At 42.4% G+C, this 21,176-nt stretch overlaps 1 protein-coding gene across 1 annotated transcript in view; it reads right to left on the bottom strand.

Moving 5' to 3' along the window:
- MLLT10 (myeloid/lymphoid or mixed-lineage leukemia; translocated to, 10) overlaps positions 1-20,646 on the bottom strand; it is a 147,684-nt gene extending 127,038 nt beyond the window's left edge. The window contains exons 1-4 of the mRNA XM_015410006.1: positions 20,594-20,646; positions 20,288-20,456; positions 13,245-13,324; positions 9,085-9,139 (exon numbers count right to left, since the gene is read on the bottom strand). Coding sequence (XP_015265492.1) covers positions 9,085-9,139; positions 13,245-13,324; positions 20,288-20,456; positions 20,594-20,602 — 313 coding nt within the window. The 5' untranslated portion in view covers positions 20,603-20,646. The remainder of the gene's footprint in view (positions 1-9,084; positions 9,140-13,244; positions 13,325-20,287; positions 20,457-20,593) is intronic.
- Between the last annotated feature and the right edge of the window lie 530 nt (positions 20,647-21,176).

Here is a 21,176-nt window from a genome sequence, read left to right as displayed (position 1 = left end):
CTCTACATGGGGCTGCCTTTGTCACAAATCCGGAAGCTGCAGCTAGTGCAGAATGCTGCGGCCAGGCTGTTGATGGGTCTTCCTAGAAGGGACCACATCCAGCCTGTGCTGAAAGCGCTGCACTGGCTGCCAATAGCGTACCGGATTCGTTTCAAAGTGCTGGTTCTTACCTTTAAAGCCCTACATGGTCTGGGTCCAGCTTACCTAAGGGACCGCCTTTCCTCATATGTTCCCCCACGAGCACTTCGGTCCGGGACCCAACATCTCCTGGCAGTGCCAGGTCCCAAAGAGGCCAGGCTGGCCGCTACCAGGGCCAGGGCTTTCTCGGTGGCGGCTATCTGGTGGAACGAGCTCCCGGAGGAGATCCGGGCCCTGCGGGACCTTGTGCAGTTCCGCAGGGCCTGTAAGACGGAGCTCTTCCACCAGGCGTATGAGTAGGAGCCGCCACTACCATCATCATTATTCCATCTTCACCTGGCCCTGGATGAGGGAACATCAATGCTTCCCTGGAGCAGACGATGCTGAACAGTTCAAATATGCCATCTCTGAAATTTCATGTAGAATACCTAGAGCACTTTAGTCAGTAACTCGTTATGAATGTTTTGTACTGTTGGATTTTAAATGGTTTTAATTATGTTTTATATTGGCGTTTGCCCCTATGTAAGCCGCCCTGAGCCCGCATTGCGGGGAGGGCGGGGTAGAAATTGAATTAAATAAAAAAAAATTTTTTTAAAGGTCACCTTCCAAGCTTCCATAGTGGAATGGGGATTCAGACCTGGATCTCCCAGATGTAGTCAAACCACTCTTAACTGCACTACACTGGTTTAGTGAATGTGATTCTCTTATTCAGCAGTCATAAAAAGGACATTTATCATCAAAATGTGCAAAATAATTGGGCTTATCTTGGTCACCAGTCACAGTCTCTCAGAAGAACAACCATTGACCACAGCCCACTGCCTCAGAACTGTCTGCTGTGGTTTTGGAACCCATACTATTGTGCTTATGTTCCTGCTGGAATTATTTCTGTCACCATACAGTCAGTGGAACCAGGAACTTTTCTCATACAAGTTTCTCTACCAGCTGTTCCAGAAGTTTTGCTGATCCCTTTTCTTTCCATCTGAAGGTCAGAAAGAAGACTCTCCTGTTTTTCTGTCCTGACCTTTGACTCTGGTGGCATGAGTTCTTCAGAAAGACTCACAAGGCAATATAAGAACATACTGTAATTCCTCTTGTGAGTCCTGGTCCACATCTAGAGGGTCTTGTTCTTAAAACCAAAGACCCAGATCATGTTTAGGTTCCCAGCATAGATATTCTCAGGCCCAATGATCCCAAGCCCATTTTGATTCTCAAATGAGATGTTCTCAAGACTGTAAGTCTCAACCCCCTTCTGATTCTTGGATAAGACATTCTGCTCAAGTGGCTGAGATCAGGCTAGACTGGGCTATCCAGGTCAGGGCAAATATGCCAATTAGTGTATTGTTATTTACTGAACTGCAAATGATATGCTATATTTCATTAAAGTAGCAAAGTACATTTGGCCTTGATAGGAAAGCAAGTGATGCATATTTTATTTTTTTCTAACTTTTTTTTCTTGGGGGAGGCAGAAGAAAACCTTTTTTTCTCATGGCTTTAAAATTTCTGTAAACTTTACCTTTGTAGTTGATTACCCTTCTAAAATTATCAGAGGAGGCTTGGCTAAAGCTAGCAAGAACCCCTCCGACATCCAAATGAATAGAAAATCTTTATAAACTTCAACCAGACAATTGTCCTGTTTTGTCATTCTTTTCCCAGCTCCACACAAATGGAAGCATCTCTTGGTGAGGAGCACACAAACTTGGCATTTGGCTCCTATGTACAAGGAGAATCGAAAGCTAGATCGCATGAGGTGAAAAATCTGCCTTTCTCTCTAAAAGTTTTAAACTGCCTAGTTTGCATGACACATTACAACCATTTTCTATGGGAAAATGCCTCCTTTCTTTGACCAACTGCCAGATAATATCAAACAACACCCACCAAGGGAAGATCATCTACAATTCACAACTATGTTCAAAACTATATATTATATTCATTGAAATACAAAGAAGGGTTAGTGGTCACAACCCAATAGAGTATATAGACATAGATCAAACAGATTGCTCATAACAATTAAACATAGTTGAAACAAAGAACGTATTCAAAACCAACAGTAGGCTCTTCTGTATTTCCATAGATAGATAGTGTCCATAGACCTCCAAACAGAAAATAACTGCAACAGAAGACTCCCACTGTGGAAAGAATAACAGCCGAAAGCCTCTCCCAGGTATAAATCAAGCATTTCAATGATCTTCAACAGTGGCTGGGGAAAACACACACCACTTTCGCTAGTAAAACGGAACCCAATTTCCAAAATAACATAGGCACAACTCAAAAGCTTCAATGGAATGCCTATGTTATTTTGGAAATTGGGTTCCGTTTTACTAGCTGCTGTTGAAGGTAATTGAAACGCTTGATTTATACCTGGGAGAGACGTTCGGCTGTTATTCTTTCCACAGTGGGAGTCTACTGTTGCAGTTACTTTCTGTATGGAGGTCTATGGAGACTATGTATGGAATTACAGAAGAGCCTACTGTTGGTTTTGAATATTCTTTGCTCATAACAATTAAACATAGTTTAAACAATCTGTTTGATCTATGTCTATATATTCTATTGGGTTGTGACCACTAACCCTTCTTTGTATTTCAATAAATATAATATATAGCTTTGAACATAGCTGTGAACTGTAGATGGTCTTCCCTTGGTGGGTATTGTTTGTGGCTATACTTCTACACTAAGGGTTCCCTATTTTCTTTGGCATAGATAATATCAACCAGCTCTGGTCTGCCAATATCAGGCTCTATCACTTGCTCAGCCAGTGATCATTAAATGCCCATGGGCCTGTGCATTCTTTGGGCCTCTGTCTGCTTCAGAGTCTCAGTTTTTATTCAACCAGACAAAGGGATCTGCAGGTTCCAAATAGGATTTTTGAGGATCAGGGCAAGTTCTTTTTGCTCCACGCTACTTATCTTTGTCACCATCTGCCAGGCTGAGATTGTAACCTGTGACCACTGTAACCATTGTAAGGCTTGGGATGTACAATTGAATTCACATCTGTTTTCCCATTCAGAGTGACCCCACCATCTACGGTTTATAAGGGTTCTGTCAATCTACAACCACGTTTCTATATTGTGATAGCTCTGCTCATTCCTGGAAGGCATGCTAGATAGTGGTATTGGCAGACTTCTGTGTCACCTGTTGTCCACGGATTTATGGGGTTCCACAAAGTTCTATATTCCCCCATGCAGTTTACCACCTTGCATGAAAGTGTTGGGAAATATCATCCAGAGTTTAAGTGTTACCAACATGCTGATGATACCCAGGTCACTTTCTTTTCCATACGATTTCAGGGAGATGGTAGAAAAGCTAAACCCATGCCTGATCTGTGAAGGACTGGATCCAGACAAGACACAAGTTCTACGGCTCAGAGGTAAAGCTGATCCAGGAACAGATGTTTTACGCTGAATTGGGTAGTATTTTCCTGACTGACCAGGTTTGCAGATGGGTGAAGTTCCTGGACTCTTCTCTGTCCTTCAATAAGCAGGTAATGGAGGTGCACTAGTGTAGAGAATGCTGAGACGGCCTCTTGAACATAGTGCATTGGCAATATCTAGATTAGATTATTGTAACATGGGGCTAGATTACTTTACTAAACTGCCTTTAGAATGAACCAGATCATTTGTCTATCAAGAATGTACATAGCTCTCCAGGGTCTCAAGACAGAAGTGTTTCATATTACCTACTAGTTGATCCTTTTAACTGGAAATGCTGGGGGCTGAATCTGAGACCTTCAGCATGCAAAGCACATGCTCTTCCACTAAACCACAGCCCCTCCCATTTGAATATATTTCATAAGGTTCAACTGGTACAAAATGCAGCAGACAGACTGTTAAGTGGGAAGTCATCACAATGAACAGATTACCTCTGTATTATGCCAATTACACTCAATTCCGATTTGGTTCTGAGCCTAATTCAAAGTGCTGGTTTTGACCTTTAAAGCTCTAAGTGCCTTGAGTCTGAAGTACTTCAAGGACCACCTCTACCAGTATGAATCAGAGTTCCAAGATAACCTTAGGAGGAAGAGGCTAACTGCAGGACAACACTCTTTAAAACATAAGGCTAGCAGGGACTCCCTTAAGGGCTTTCTTGGCAGCCACCCTCAGATTGTGGAATTTGTCCCCCAAGTGGTATATTTGTCCCCTTCCTTCCAGAAGAGTGTGAAGAACTATATTTTCTGAAAGGCCTTCAGTACTGACTGAACTGTGTTCTGATCTAATGCTTTAATTTGACTTGGTTTAACTTTATAATTTGGCTATGATTTAATCATTTCTTGCTTTTTTAATTTTATCATATTCTTGTGTTTTATTGTCAGCTTGGATGTTTTTAATGACAAAACAGGATACAAATCTTCAAAAAAATAAGTTATAAAAAATCAGACATGAATATTTAAGTACATGCTGGGCTATTTCATACACTGAGTAGATCTTTTAGCATTTCCTGAAATACTACTAGATTTATATGCAATGGGTTCAGCTGGTGTTTCCCACATACAAAGTACGGTAACTGTTCTCAGATTTACACTGCCAGTCCTGTCATACTCCTTGAGCTCCTCCTACATGCTGTATGAATGGTGTACCACCAACTACCCACAAGTTATTTCTCCAATCCATTAACCATATAATGCTTTGACTAAATAATCAGTTCTAAATGTTGAGTTCAACAGTACCAACCACTATTAGTTGTGGCTATCTCCCAGCATTAGGGTTAAGAGGACATAGTCTATATTAAACCTTTGAAAGTAGAATATTTTTGAAAAGGTTGTATCAAAATCCTGCAGTGGTCAGAAACAGTTTAGTACCCTACTTTTGCATACAGCATAACCTTAAGGAGAGAGAAAGCAGCTGACTTTAAAAAAAAAAACCCAAAAAAGCATGTGACGTTCTTTACAAGTTTAGGAGATTCCCCACTCTAACCCTTTAAAAATGATGACAAAACTATTGCATTGTTAGCTAGCTTTCAACCAAGCAGTTGCCTTCCAGAAATCCTGTTCTAAAGCTGACAAAGAATGCTGTTGCACAGCATTCCTGGTCACCATCCAGTTGGAACAGATTTTGACCCAAGAACAGCCTTTAAATACACTGAAATAAAAAGCTCTATTGTGTACACTGTAAGCTCCCAAACAAAACTGAAATCAGTGAAGATTAGCATAAAACACCCAATATTTACAGCATTGTAAACAATTAAAAAGTCTTTACAGATCTGTCTTATCAATTCAGAAAGTCAAGTTACAACTGGAAGAGGAACACCCAAGAAATTTGCTAGTGATACTTAACTAAATGGTAAAGCTAGCTTTCATGTATCCTCCCAGCCTTCCAGCTATATTCATGTAAGACAGAAAAGGAGATCAGAGATATGCAAGTTGAAGGGAACAGTGCTGCAAGTGAAGCATCAAATCACTTGTTAATGCAGTGAAAGCCATTTGCACCTATCTAGCAAACTATTACAGAAGGCAAGTAAAATTGAAACTAGTGAATGAAATATGAAATAGAATGAACGGGGGGGGGGGGTTGCCCTGTGTTTTAATTGCAAGATGATTCTAGGCAACTGGGAGTACAGAAATTGGTGCCAAGGGAAGCCCAACTGCATAATTCCACAATGTCACTGAGGTAAGTTATCGAAAGACTGCAGAGGCAGCAGTTTGGTAATATCAGTACCCTCTGCCATGTCACAATGTACACAGAATACAACTAGGCCCCAAAACACAAATGTACAACCTTGTATGTAGCTCATAATAGTCTCCCCTTCTACCAAACCACAAGCCCCCTTTTAGGTATGCTTAATGTTTCCTTAAATCTTCTTCCCATACTGCTCCGTACAATTGAAATATTTATAATAAAATATTTTGTGCTTGCTTTACATTCCATTTTAAATGTAGTATAAACTCCCTTGATAGAATGCAAAACTAAAATATATTTATTAAGCCTATTGCATTTCTACTTGTTCAACACCAAATTAACTGCGTGTCATAACCACAGCTTGAAAAATGTGGCAGTAATGAAATAATTTTTATAATGTCTTAAACGGTGAAAAACAGCTTCTCCCAGGGCAAGAAGAAACATGATTTTTCTTGGCAAAACTCACCCCTCATAAATACCATGCAAACCCTACCATTAGCTGAGAACCATTTTCATGTTAAGCAAGCATTATCAAGAAGCAAATTCCAAAGATAGTTGCAAAAGCTTTAATATATTTACATCTCCTCTAGCTCAAAGGTGCAGGGATAACCATTTTGAATATTAGCAATATGATGTTTGATAGTTCACAAATACATTTGTTTTAAAGTTTGCACCCTTCCAAACATGCAGCTTCAGGCAAGCTAACCCTTGTGCAAATACACAACAATAAAAACTATGCTAAAACAGTATTAATTTAAAACACAGGATAATATATACTACAACACAGCAGAGCACAACAAAGAATAAATATCCAGCGGATTTCAGAAACATTAGACCATATTACTGCTCATTAATCAACAAGACATCATCCCACAAAAACCTGCATACAAAGAAAGACTTTTACTATCTTTCAGAAAGTAAACACCAAGCTAGGCCTAGCAGGAGTTCCACACTGTTGGTTCTTGATGTCATCAATCTGGCCTCTGATTGGGAATTCTAAGCATAGTTCTAAACAGGGGATGATAGAACTTAAAGAATAAGTCCCATAAGGCAGGGCACCTGTTCTCCATCCCACACCAACTTCCAAGATATGTCCAAGAGGTAGGATCAGAACCACTACAAACCAGTACCACCATCAGTCATCGTACAACCCAGAATGATGGCATATTCAATGGTGTACAAAGCAAGTGAAAGCTCTAGACAATCAACAGGATCACACACATAAGCAACTGGTACAGGTCATCTAATCAGGCAACAAAGGCAGTTTTTATCCCAAAACTGGATGGACAAACAGACTAATACGGGTCGAGGTAATGCATCATCCAGAGGTCTCTGGAATGGTCACATCATCTGCTCAGTCACCTTGCTGAAGAATGATACACGTTAATTGTTCCTCTCCCTACAGCAATCCTTTCCAACCCTAAATAAGTTGACTGGCACTACCAGGACAGAGTAATTTCACCCCTTTCTCCTAGCATGTATATTAATTCTCACAGGTCCCATGACCCCAAGAATCAACATTCTCAGGGTTGGAATGGACTATGAGGGAATAAGGGAATGATCTACATACTGCAGCACCATTTGTTGACAGATTGCATGATCCAACTCCAGTTTTCAAACCCCAGGTTTTCAAGGGGGTTTCTTATCCAATGGAGCTTTTCTGAGTTTCAGAAAGCAGAGATGATGGAAGCTGAGAAATGAGATCAATAGTGATGCTGGTAACAAAGAATGGACCTTCAAATGGGCTCTGAGTTGTGCTCTATCACCCTAAGTTTTCTTCAAATGGCACTCCACTAATCAAACCTGAAGCTTCACTACAACCTGTTAAAATATCAGACAGAAGCACAAAAGGCACCCCAGAGCCATCATGTCTACCCAAGTCAATTCCCTATTCCAGAAATAAAGTAATAAGGCAAAACAGGACAGCTAGCAAAGTTGCCTGGCAACACCCCAAGCATTTTGGAATTTCATCCCTCATTCTTTGAGGACACACTATCTTAACTGGCCTGTTACCCCACAGATTATCGCCACAGTGGCATCTACTCTTACCAGGTACTGCTATATCCAGAACAATGGAGTAGTTGCTATATTCCCCCATCCAAAGAGTGCAATCAGCCTACTCGGGCAGTACCATAAAACTTTCCCACCTGTATATTCGCAAATCCAGTGCCAGTAAACCACAATTTTAGTCATCACTGTTTAAGGTACTAATTCAGCTGTAACCAAGTTATGAGTCTGAAATGACTCCTGAAAAGGTGTCTGTTTTAGAACAGCAGCCCATATCAACTAAGCAGTACTAAGCCAAAACTAACTCATTTTCCGATATATATCCTCCATTACACTAGTTAGACATGCAAAGCCGGTTCTGTTTTGCATCAAGAAAAGCCCATATTCTAGCCCAAGAAAAATGATGCTAATAAACGGGTATGCAAATGAGCATTAAATCATGCACATTTTGTTTTCTTCTAATACAGCACATTTTACCTCCCCAAAACAGCCAAAGTTAAATAATGTATAAATCATGTGTTACTAACACCTAACATCAAGCATTTTGCAGAGAACCCATGGCAGATGCACACTTTTACAACAGAACTGTGAAAATTCTGCAACAGAGAAAATCAAAATCCTGCATTTACAGTGTTATAAAAATTAATTAAAAAGTGTTATATATTTTCCATAAATGTTCTAAATTTTGTGTGTGAGGTTATTTTTTAAAGCACGATTTCTGTACAAAGTGTGGTTTTCTTTTTGGGTATGAGTTAGATAACAGGATTTGTTATCTAAAAATAAGGTGTGTACAATTTGCAGCTGGAATTTAACAAAAAAAATTGTCCCAATTTGAAGTGGGTAGTTCATCAAGTACTTGGCTCATCACTTTAAGTGTGGCACTTGAGAACAGTGAACCACAGCTACAGATGGAATTAAATAACCATCACTGTTCACAAACACTGAATGATTTCTGCATAAATTAAAGTGTACAAATTACATGCAGCCCTCTAGCACGATAGATACAGTACTCTCATTCTCCATGTGTAAGAAGAAGATAAGATTTCGCAAACTCATATACATGATGCAAAAATAAATACATTTTACAGTGATGAACACCTAAATTATTAAATATAAGCTCTAAAAGGAGCCTCAGAAATCTTCAGTACATCAGAAGTTTTCTAGATGAGCCCCAAATCCTTATTAACCACCACCCATGTTACATCAACCCCAAATTAAATCAATCAGCTAAGCAAAACTGTAGAAGTGGGACACAATTTTGTATTTCAGAAGTAATTATCTTCCTCTTAAGGGACAGTTTAAAGAAAAGGGTTTTAAAAAAAAAACCTACCTCCATTGTCTGTCCTCTTTAAAGCACCATCCTTGTGAGGGCATAACTCACATCTCTACAGAAAAGCAAAAACAGTTATAAACAACAAACCTCAGAAATAAGTCACAACATGCCATCGTAAAGCATTTAGAGCTATGTACAATTTACACAAGGGGATATATAGAAGGGTCTTACCTTGCATTATGGAAAGCCTCCAACAAGCATCTATTCCTTAAATCACAATACAAACATCTCTCATGATTCTACTTCTCTCTAGTTCTTTGCAAAAGCGGTTATTTCTAAACTAATTTCCCAGGTAACAGATGAGCAAACTTTCAAAGTCATTTTGTGTCCATTATTTATGAGAACACCAATGCAAACCAGCCAGGCAGTCGCAGGTACTTCTGTGTAAAACAGGTTTTAATGGCCTTACTGATGCATTTCATTTAGGGACATTCGGTAACTGGTTGTCCAAGGAAGCTGAACTACTATGCTGCCTTCAAAAACGTTAATTATTTCTGATTCAAAAGAAGCATCACTGTGAAGAGAAAAGAACGCAGACAGATTCCAGTCTAAGACATCACAAATTCTACACAGTGGCTTGGATCCTAAGCCTTGCTTCCACTAGTCTGGCACTCCTTTCCATTGCAGAGGCAGAACTCTGCTGAGGAACTTATTCATCTGAAGACAGCGACTTCCACTCACGCAAGACCAACGTTTTCCAATGAGACAAAAGTTGCCTAGAACAAGAGTGACACAGAACACAGCAGAGCACCATCTCCACAAAGGACAATGAGGGGTGAGTGAAAAAGCTTAGGATCTAAGCCCTAACATTCTATGATGCATGGCTACAGAAAGATGTAGGATTTGAAAACATCCAGAATGGCTACAGAAAGATGTAGGATTTGAAAACATCCAGAATGCTCACAGAGGTTTAACAATGCAAAGGAAGAAGAACTGGAATGGGAAATTATTAGCAAAGAAGAAGGAACTCTGGGGTGCATTGATTGCTAGTAGCTCTTCCCACAACTCCCTTTATTTGCCAGGATTCAGGATATGCTAGTTTCTCTTGAAGAGTGATGAGGATTAAATGCCACGTAAGCAGCATGTATGCAGTCCCATTTTATCTAAACAGGGATTAAGACTGGGACATACAGCTAGACATTTTCAAGAATCAGACAGCTGGCAAAAATGCACCTGACGCAGCAATGCTAAAATCCCAAAAGGCACACATAATAAAAAAATATTTTCAAATAAATATGTGTGGACTCCCAAGCATTAAGTTGGTCAACTCCAATAGCTTACATTTCCAAAATAGAGGTTTTCCCTCCTTTTGGAAAAAACCTGTTAAGTAGCACAGAAACCTGCAATCGTGCAGTGTACAATACTACACCCCATCTAGATTTCAGATTCCAGTTCAGCTAGAATACTTTTGTCCCCACCAGGACTACCCCAGAGAAAGCTTGGCAGCAAGACTCAGGCTCAAACATATCCCCACACACACACACACACCATACTGAATGCAAGCTAGAATAGCCTGCAGTTACTTTAACCTAGTATCTTCCCTGACCCTAGAAAAAATAACACCCTTAACACCTAATTCCCAAGATCAAATAGCTGAGGAAATCAACCATTCAGATGTTCTTGCAGAGACTGAAGCAACAGACAAGCCAGAAGGCCAACCTCCATCTGACCATAGAGACAATCTCAGAGAAAAAGAACAGAGAAACAGTGTTACAGTGTGTGTCACAATGAACTTCTCTAGCTCAAAATGAAACTGGCAAATCTTCCCTAAAAATAACATAGAACAGATAAGATTATCAAGACCACACCTGGCAGAGCACTTCTCGCCAAAGGCTAAGAAGCAAGACAACCAAAGAGAGAAGAAAGGGGAAACTGGGCCATACAGACCTAGCAGCACATGCTTTATGTTTTAATTTTAATTGTTTTATAATTGTATGTTGTAATATTTTTGCCAATTGTCCGTGCAGGGGAGGGTGGGATAGAAATCCAATCAAATAAATAAATAAACATGTTGAAGGCAGACCACCAAAGGAGCAAAACAGCCAGCCAAAACATAAATCCACAAAATAGGGGTCACTCTAGTGAAAACTTCCTTGCAAGGACTAATCATTAACACCAAGTAGAAAGGTACACACAGTTCTGTACACCATTAACTGAAAGAGGGGATGGAAGTGCAGCATTCCTGTGGCTCCATCAAGCCACACTTCAGGAGCAATTAGGAACAAGCTAGCTGCCTGGGGCTAGTGTCTCATCACTCTTCCTAGAGAATGGCTGTTTGCCACTTTAAGAACTACTTGTCTGGTGCAAGACACACTTCAACATGTTTTTGAATTCACTATAAAGATGGGTTAAAATATTGCATATATGTATAGTGACCATATGCTACCTAATCATATTGCATTTTAAAAAACCTGACACCAATGCCAGTTTGTTGTAGTGGTTAGGAGTGCAGGCTCTAATCTGGGAGAACCAGGTTTGATTCCCCACTCCTTCACATGCAGCTGCTGGTGTGACCTTCGGTCAGTCTTAAGTTCTTTCAGAGCTGTTCTCTTAAGGACGGTTCTTGAAAGAGCTCTCTCAGGCCCACCTACCTCACAGGGTGTTTGTTGTGGGGAGGGGAAGGGAAAGGAGATTGTAAGCCGCTCTGAGACTCCTTTGGGTAGTGAAGGGTAGGGTATAAATCCAATCTCTTCTTCTTCTTCTACCACAATTCACCCGAAAGAGCCAGTGGGGGAAGAAAGTACTAAAGCTCCATTTGGGTAAGGCCATGACAGCAGCAAAAGAGAAAACTGCTCTAAAAGGAAAAATGGGTGGTCCATGTTGCAGCAACTTCTGACTCAGTAGAGAATAATGTGCTAGACTGAATTTCCAACCATCCCATGTATAAGATCCTGAAGCCAGCAAAAAGCCAGGTAGTTACGGCAGCCTTAAGAACATACATTAAGGAATCACCAAACACTGCTATTGCCTATAAAAACATACAATTCTACATGGCCCAAGGTTCTTACTGCAACATGCAATGAAGAAATCAAGCTTGTCTTACCTCTTATTAAACCAACTTGGTATGCTAACTTATTTCAATATACCTTTTCAAAGTTTGGATATATACAAGACCCATGCTAAGTGCATAAAGAGAAAACCCTTAGCTGTACTTCTTCCATAAACTGTAAATAAGGATACAATTAGAACTCTACAGCCTATACTGGCAGGAATATATTGATACAATAAGAAGTCATAGAGGAAGCTCTAGCTTGGAGTGAAAGCATGAGGGAAGCTTAGATGTAAAAACAAAATGCAGATCTTGTTATAATGACTGAAACAGTGAACATTTAATCAGTGATACTCTAATGCCTTATATTCAGAAAGAGATTGATCTGTCACTGATGTTCAGATAGAAGTAAACAACAGCTTAGGCTTCCTGCAGACTTCCCACTTGATCTTGTAATTTCTTTCACCATTTAAGCAGAAACACTTCACTTCTGAATTTCCCATGGGTTTCCTCTTCTTTGCTATACTTCCAGTGAGGAATTAGCATTTAATATAATTACTTGCAAAAATATAGTTTGAAATTAACAGTCCAGATATGTCAAAGCTCGGACGCTCCAAACAGTATGGGTCAGAGGAGTTCAAACCAGGTCTTCCTCTCTTCCAATATTCAATATTCTTCTCTTTGATATCATGGCAAGAGGCGGTTTTTGAAGTAAAACCCATATCAACCACAAAAGACACTGAAGATTCAGCCCCATTCTAGTGTTTCTTTGCTGGGAAACATGGTAACATTGCTTCAGTGCCTGACCACTCTTTTCCCTCTGCCAGAAAGAGATGGGGGATCAGAGGCTAGCACTCCCTGTAAGATCCACAGTAAACTTTTTCACCTCTTTGGTAGAGAGAAGAGTTGTAGAATACAGAGCAGGATGCTTAGACAGCCTCTAAGCATTGGTAACCCCACCTGGCTCTCGCTACACTTTCAGGTTAACAACTAGAGGACAGAAGGAGGTGGTGACTAAAGATTTCTGGCAGGTTTATGTTTATTGTTAGCTGATTAAGGAGCCAAACAATTTCACCCACTGTTAAGAATCAGACATTTCAAGGCATGCTATTTAGTTAACCTTTAATATTAATATACACATAAGTATCATACACTAGTTCAAACTTACCACTCTAGCTGCTCTTTCCTGAGATTCGCATTTTCTGCAAAACCAAGGTCCAGTGGGTACTTGTACAATTCCATAGCATGCTATTATGGGAGAAAAAGTACAAAATAATCACATTACAAGCACACAGTGTACACAAAAGTAAGCTCTCATTTATTAATGAAAGCATCTCACAAGGTGAAGTTTAAATAATCTATGGCATACTTTACATATATGCAAATTAGGATTTGGAGCCAGTTGAGCAATTACATGAAAGAGTTCTATTGATTTCAAAAGGCACTTATGGCCAAGTGTGTTCACAAATGATACCTAAGTAATTGTGGGCACAAATCTATAGCTTAATGAAAGCAATGGCAAGACTACTCTTGATTTTAATGAGAAGCTGCTTTTCTCACATTATTATGGGGGGGGGGATCTATAAAACTGCTTTTAAGATAGGCTGACAATTTTAAATGATCATATAAAGTTTCCTATGGAATTTTACTCTGGCGTTCATGCCAGAAGTGAAAATAGCAGTTTTGCATTGAAAAGCCTCTTAAATTCTGTTCTGCTCTCTTGCAGTCTATAATGCAACATGGCATTCATGTGTTCATCACTACTACAGGGCAGCCAGGGTAAGGTACTGAACCTGCATCCTCAACTCTAGGGTAACATGACCAAGTCACTGGGGCTTGAAAGACTCAATCGGCACAGCAGAAGGTTTGTTCTCCTGAACATGATTACCCATAGCTCTTTTCTGATTTGACGTTTCCCCTATGGATGAAGTCAAACACAAGCCTTTAAATAAACAACAGTGCACTTTTACATGCCCGATACTGACTGAAGTTCACAGGCCCCCGTCACATGGGCCGGATAACGCGGGGGGAGGCGTGACTAATTGCTCCGATGCAATTAGAGCCGCCAGAACGCAATCCGACGCGTTGGCGGCAATCCACGGGTCCTGTCCTCCCCGCCTGTGCATTAACAAGGGGCCGGCGCGATCACACCGCAGGAGTCCAGAGACAGCCCGTGGCAAACCGTTTGCCACTACATACGAGGTACTGTTTTTTTATTGTGCTTTTTCAGCGGTATGCCACAGGTTGGCCACAGGTGCGCTCCACTTGCCAGATGTTGCGGTGTGATCGTGCCCCGATAATCCACCCACCACCCATGGCTCTCCCGCGGCAAATTCGCCATGTGACCGGGACCTCAGTCTGTTTTCCTCTTTGGCTGCCTACAAGATGCTCGTTTCTTAACCACTCAGTTATTTTCCAGCACTCCCAGACAGTCCCAGGAGACCCCAATTTTTTGAGCCTGCAGGCACCTTTCAAATTTTGAGAGTGGACAGTGAGCACCACATCAAAATGGCTGCCTCAGGAAGGGGAGCCAAATAGAATACCTCCCTCTTCACATTAGGTGGGAAGAAGGAAATACTGAATTAAACTACACACTACTAAGGAAAGCTAGGTGTTTACAAGTCCTCTTGATCCTCCAGTGGAAAACCGTTTCATTTAAAAGAAGGCAGCCAGTAACAAGTCCTAACTTACAATGCTCCCCCCTTTCTGAAAAGCTCAGCAAGCACCAAAGTAAGTACTGGTGGGTGGGTACCATGGTGCCACCATTGGGAAACCCTGGTCTACCCAGCTGTCACCATGGCTACTCTCTATCCTGGCTCTAAGTACTCTTTTGTTAAATGAGATTGGCTCCTAAATACAACTGTGATTCCCCTTTATTGAACTGTTTCCAGGTTTTGACCCTGTTGAATCCACTCTTGTCTATTCCAATAGGATCTCATGCCACAGCTTATCAGAAGGTTCTTATTTGTGAACCTCACTGACCCATCCAGAACTTTAAGGTTGCAAGGACTTACTGGTATAAACCAAACAACACACAAATCCCTGTAGAATTTTCTAGCCTTACAAATAAATTCTAATCTCAGGCCCCACCCACCTGTCACAAACACTACATCTCCCTCACACATTCTACTTTAGGTCACCAGACAGCAGCATACCTCTTTTGGCCTAAATTGGAAAGAGTACAATAGGCAGCCTCTTCTAGGTTTTAAAGGGCCAGAGATGTTAATCCCAAAGTGCTATTTCCAACTCCAAGAAAGAACATTGCAATGGCAGCAAAGAACTGAGCTGGGGAGGGAGGGGGGTGAAACCAGGTGGTTACCTACTTCTCCACAGTACTTGGTATCTGCCCCAAGAAAGCTGTACAGTGCACTTTTGCAGCCCTTATCATTCTTCCTGTTCAGACATAGGAGTAACTCTGAACATTTGTGTGATGCTATCAAGATCAAAGAAACTTTAAGCCTTATTTACATTAGGCAGCCTGGAGCTTGAAATAAATGTTTAGCTTATAGCTCAAAGATCTGGTCTCACATGATTTAGCCTGAAATGTTGCATGCGAATAAATCTCTTGGACAACAAGGGTTCACAGGCATAACTGAATTTAGTAATGCAACCAAACAGTTCTAAAATGAATGCTATGCATACAAACCTTTCATTCCGAGCTCCACAGACTAAATTTCAACCACATTATAAACCACCCTAATATGCAACTAGCCACTGAACCTGTAAGTATGAATCTCTAGAAGTCCAATTTGGCATTCAATAATGCTGATCCAAGGGCATTGGATCAGCAGCAAAACTCAGTAACTTGAATTGTGCAGTGTGCGGCCCACTCCTACACATAGTTAATTATAAGTTAATCTGCACTGAATGCATTGGACCTATTTTCAGGCAAGTGTCCACAGAATCACAACTTTAGATATGCACTACATTACAGACAGACTCCCAACTGAATAGAAATGTGAAGGCAGTGGGGAGAGAAAAAATTGGGGAACAATTTTTTTCTAAGTGTTTTCCAATTAAAAAAACAGGAAATTTGGGAAGTACTGAAAGAACTCCCATTATTTTTTTCAGTATACATTTTAATTAGGATTAAGTTTCCTTTGTGCTTCATTGCTCAGATATGTTCTTAAGGTTGCACTTTTGATAAGAATACATAATTGCAGTTATGATGAATCTGTGTACAACAGGAAATTACCCAAAACACATTCTAATATTGCTGTCACACACACACACCAGATTCTAGAAAGTTTGAGAACAAGGGCTGTCCTGCATGTTTCTAAAACTGTTGCTAGTTTACAGGATTTAATTCAAAATGCCTCATAGTATGTTAACACTACAGAAATAGGATGGACACTAGATATGCAAGGTTAGGGTAAGATAAATACAATGCACAGGCATAACCTGTGTCTGGTCTTGATAACCCAAGTTTCCATTCTAGCTGTCCTTCTTCTTGCTTTTATATATACACATACACACACACACACACACCCTATACACACCGGTATGACACACTTAGGTCCTATTCTAACCTGTATTCACAGGAACAAAGTGAAGGAGATGTACTTCAATAGGAGATATTCAGGAATGGATGTATTTTCCAAAAGAATAACCATATTCAATTGAAGAATTCTAGCCACTTACTAAGAGGACACAGCTCAGTTTTAGAGCACACACTTTAAACAGAGAGGGTCCCAAATTCAGTCCATGGCATTTCCATTGAGAAGGCGCTGATAAATTAATTACTTTTTATTAAAGAATTTCCCTAATTTCAAGTACACTAAGCATTCAAAAAGAGCAAGCAATACAGAACTAAGAAAGCAGAGGTGACTGACAGCAAATAAAGGGTGTCATGGGGTGATACAACCTGTCCAGACATCCAGGGGCCCATGGAGATGAGATTATGGCCCAAACCAAAGTTCTGGAGTGAACTGCCAGTTGGCATCAAGGGCAGACACACAATCTGAGGCCCTGTGCATGGATGGATATGGACACTGGAGAACAATGCTGGCCAATGGGAGGCCTTAAGGGGCTTGACCCAGGTGAAGACAAAAAATCACCTGGACCAATCAGGGGTCCCAGGGTTGTGTGGCATCAGGATAGGCAAGACCTAGGTGTGACCAATGAGATTCACAATAGCATAGCCAATGAGATTCACAATAGCATAGCCAGATACTGGATGGTTGGTAGGAGTGTCCACTGTGGAACAATACAGTGGGCTGGTGTTTCCCTAGGGCCAGACAAAAGAGGTGATGTTTCTTAATGTGCAGCAGGATGAACCTGAATGGGAGACCATTCACTAGACATGGAGAGTTAATGTTTACCTTGATAGGCCTGGCATAGGTGTAAGAATGCAGATATTTTAGACAATTATACAGAGACAGGAATGATAGGATTATTACAAAGGTATTTCCTGACACACAAGTGAAACAGAAGTTGGGGCTGGAAGCATGCAACATACTTCCTTCATGACAATTGCACAGACCAGAGGCCTGCCTGTACATTTGACAGACAAAAGACTAGCCATTTGGTGGTCAGTAGACATCTTAGGCAAGGGCAAAGACTTGCCCATTCCAGCCCTTTTGGACTGAGCTAACAAGAGAGAAGAGTGGGGGGGGGGGGGCTTTGCTTGCACAGAGTATGTTTGGCAGTGCAGCCAGACTGGTGAGCTTCACTTGGCCTGAGTTTTCCCAGCCATAATGTGGATCTCCTAACCTCCTAGCAAAAGCCACTGTCTCAGCCAAGCCTGGCTTCATGAGGGCACTGCTTGTAGAGGTTCAGAGGCTGTTTTAGGGTCTCTCTCTCTCGGGAAAGACAACCCTGGGTCCAGGGTCCAGGAGGCTGGTCACTCTATGTTCATGTGAACACTTTCTTCTTAGCATGCCATTCTATACTGCTTTTACAGTGCCACAGGAGTATTATCTCAAATTCCTTTATTTCAAGTGCTCTCATGGAAGACTGGGTCACTACAAGAATGACTCTCCATTGGTGTCACTGCTGCCTACCCTCCATCCCAGAAAAGAACTAGAAGCAGATCTCTACTAGTCTTTAGTACCCTCAAACAGGCCTTTTGGGACACAGAATTTATAACAAATGTTGTGGAGGGCTTTTAGAAACATAACGGAAATAGCATTTTATTCTACCCCGCCCCCCAAGTTCAACTTAATCAATTTTAGTCTCAAGAGTACCTTCACCCTTCCATGGTCCCTGTTAAATTCTCACTCCAGTAGTAATGCCTAATTCCAATACTCAGTCTATATCCCAAACATTTTACAAACACCAACTTCATTATCATAATCAGCTCAACAGGAGAATGAGTTGTGTTAGATACATGTGTGGGAAATTTAATAAAAGCACAGATGCCGTAGTCTCTCACTTCCACCCAACACTGAAACTTAAGATAAATATAGGACACCAGCCTCATCTTACTCACTACTGAAAAATCCACAAACAGCAAGGCATTTACACCAGAAGGAGTTTGTGTTGTGTGAGTGAGTGATCTGACAGACATACAAGGAAGGGAAGAGACACAGTTGGCATCATATTTTGTGCCTTTTGCACTCCACTCTCTAGTTGTCTCACATGAGGTCTGGTACCAATACAATAATACAGACATTTATACAACTGGTATGGGTGGAAACCTTATGCTGACTCTACATTACCTTTTTTCTTGGCCACCAACTTATCTTTTTTTACTATCTGACTTACACTAATTAATTTGCACTATTTCCCCAGGATGTATCCACTCAATTTATTTACTGCATCCACCACACCCATAGAAACCTTGACCCAGAGTTCTCTCCTTCCCCTTATTCCCCCCCAGTCATACTGCATCATAGATATCATTACAAATGCTCATATAGTTAACTGTAAAGTCAGCATTTTAAAAACAAACCCTGGCCTGCAACTGTAGGAAGAGGAGCACAAGTACTGGAAATATGCACAGCTTAGTTCCAAGTTAGCAAGGGACAAAAGTGATAGGTGTTGAAACAGACACAACCTCAGATTTTACAGACAAAGATATGCATGATTTCACAGAGCGTAATAACACTTCATTCCAGCCACCAACAGTACTCCTCAACAACTCATAAACTATGTTGTCCACAAGGGAACCCAAAACACTTCTCCCACTAATGGAATTTAAGGGGGGGGGGAGAGCTGGTAAGTCTCCCAGAGCTTTTATGCCATAAAGCATGTCCTCAGACACTGCTCACACAGAACTTCAAGACAAGCTGATATGCACTGTGCTCATTACAGAGAGCAAAGCAATAACACAGCCACTCAGCTGGGCACCAGCCAATTGTTCCCCTCCGCTAATCCAAACAAATCTACCATCAAAGGCTAAGTAATTCCACAGTGCCCCTTTCCTCCCCTCCCCCAAACACTATACTACCACAAACAGGAAGTCTCTTCATCTAAGCAGGCAACATCCAGCCAAATGACATTCTGGGAAAGGAGTAGTCAGGAGGGAGGGAAGGGAACGGTCACATGACAGCTACTCCTCCCTTGTACAAACACGTTTCCAGTCACCTTGTCTAGATTTAAGAAACAGAAACCTGAGAAGAGAAAGGACTGTGAAAATGTAAGTGGTTCGACTTTAGTAAAGAGGTGACAAGTCAAAGCGGAAGAGGCATGCAGCTGGCACTCCGAACCTGGTCAAAATATTTTTCCCCCTTCCCCAACATTCCCTACCTGTTCTTTCCTGCTCTCGTTCACCACTAAAACTGGCATATATTGGGGTAAGGAGAAAACATAAGTAGAGGAACGATGAGGGGTGATAGGCAATGCAATCTTCAGACACATACAAATAGGAGAGAGAAGAGTTATAGTGTAAATACCTTTTCCTATTGCACCCCAAGAGTACATAACCATCCGTTCTGAAGGGCTAAGAGGCACATCTGCCTGCATTTTCTGAAGCTGGCAGCCTTCTTATGGTGCTGACTACGAGATTCAGGGGAGGGAGGAATAAATGTGCTCTTGCAACAGGACGGGGAGAGGAGAGACGTGGACGGGAACCCTCAAGGGATAGCCCATGCCAAGAGCCGGCAGAAAACAGATGTCTTGTGACTCCCTCCCCCCCTTTACTTCATGGGAGGGCACGCGCGGGCACCGGGGAAACGGAGGCCGGCCCTAGAGGGCGCAGCCTTGCCCATCCGAGCTCCACGAAGGCGCGGGTGGGCTGGTGGGCTGGCAAAGCCGTCCCTTCGCACTCACCTTGATGCACTGCGACACTGCAGCCATGCCCGTCGCAGTAGACCAGCGGGTTCTCGGTCCAGCCCCTCTCGTCGGAGCACACGCAGCAGCCGCCGATCATCTCCTTCATGCTATTGGAGAACTCGCCCTCCAGTGACTCAGGCAGCAACAACGGCTCGCTAGAGACCATCTAAGGGTTAAAAACACCGTCAGCACCGCACACGCCACCAGGGACCCCCGCCGCCGCTGCCGCTGCCGCCGCCTTCTCCTCAGCCTCCCCGCACAGCGCTCCGCCTTCAGTCGCTCAGCCACCGCCGCCGCCAGTACCGTCTCCATAGCAGGGACGTGGGACCCATGGCCGCCGGTGGTGATGTTGGAAGCAGTTGCAGAGGCGGCGGCGGCGGCACAGGAGGGAGACCGGGGGGGGGGGCGAGAGAGGGGGGGGGGGCCGGGGGGGGGGGGTCTTCCGAGTTGCTCCTAAACGCCGGCTCGGCCGGGCAAGCTACCCCCTCAGTCCTTCGGGCTCAAGCACTAGGGGCGGAATGGTGATTATTGGCGCCAGCAGTCCAGCAGCCACACAGCAACGCAAAGCTCCAGAGCAGGGCCTGCACGCAGGCGCACTGTACTTCCCCCCTCAGAGAAGGCCCCGATGCGGCCGCCTCCTTTTCCTCGCGGTGGCTCATGGGCGGACAGTGAAACGCGAGCCACCGCGGAGTTCTATGCTGCGCGCCGCTCACTCGCCTCAACGTATTAACAACCCCCCCCCTTCTTTAACGGATGCACAAACGGAGCGTGCGCAGGAACGGAGGAGTGGGGGAGGGGAAAGGAGGAAGGAAGGTGGGGTCAGAGATGCGGTCTCGCTGCTGGACTTTTGCCTCGGGGGCTCGCGCCTGTTGTACCCTAGCTAGGC

Source organism: Gekko japonicus, unplaced genomic scaffold (genome assembly GCF_001447785.1).
Source record: "Gekko japonicus isolate JY-2015 unplaced genomic scaffold, Gekko_japonicus_V1.1 scaffold101, whole genome shotgun sequence".
Classification (NCBI taxonomy): Eukaryota; Metazoa; Chordata; class Lepidosauria; order Squamata; family Gekkonidae; genus Gekko; species Gekko japonicus.
The sequence above is the reverse complement of the archived record's forward strand: the minus strand, read 5'-3'. Positions and strand labels throughout refer to the sequence as shown.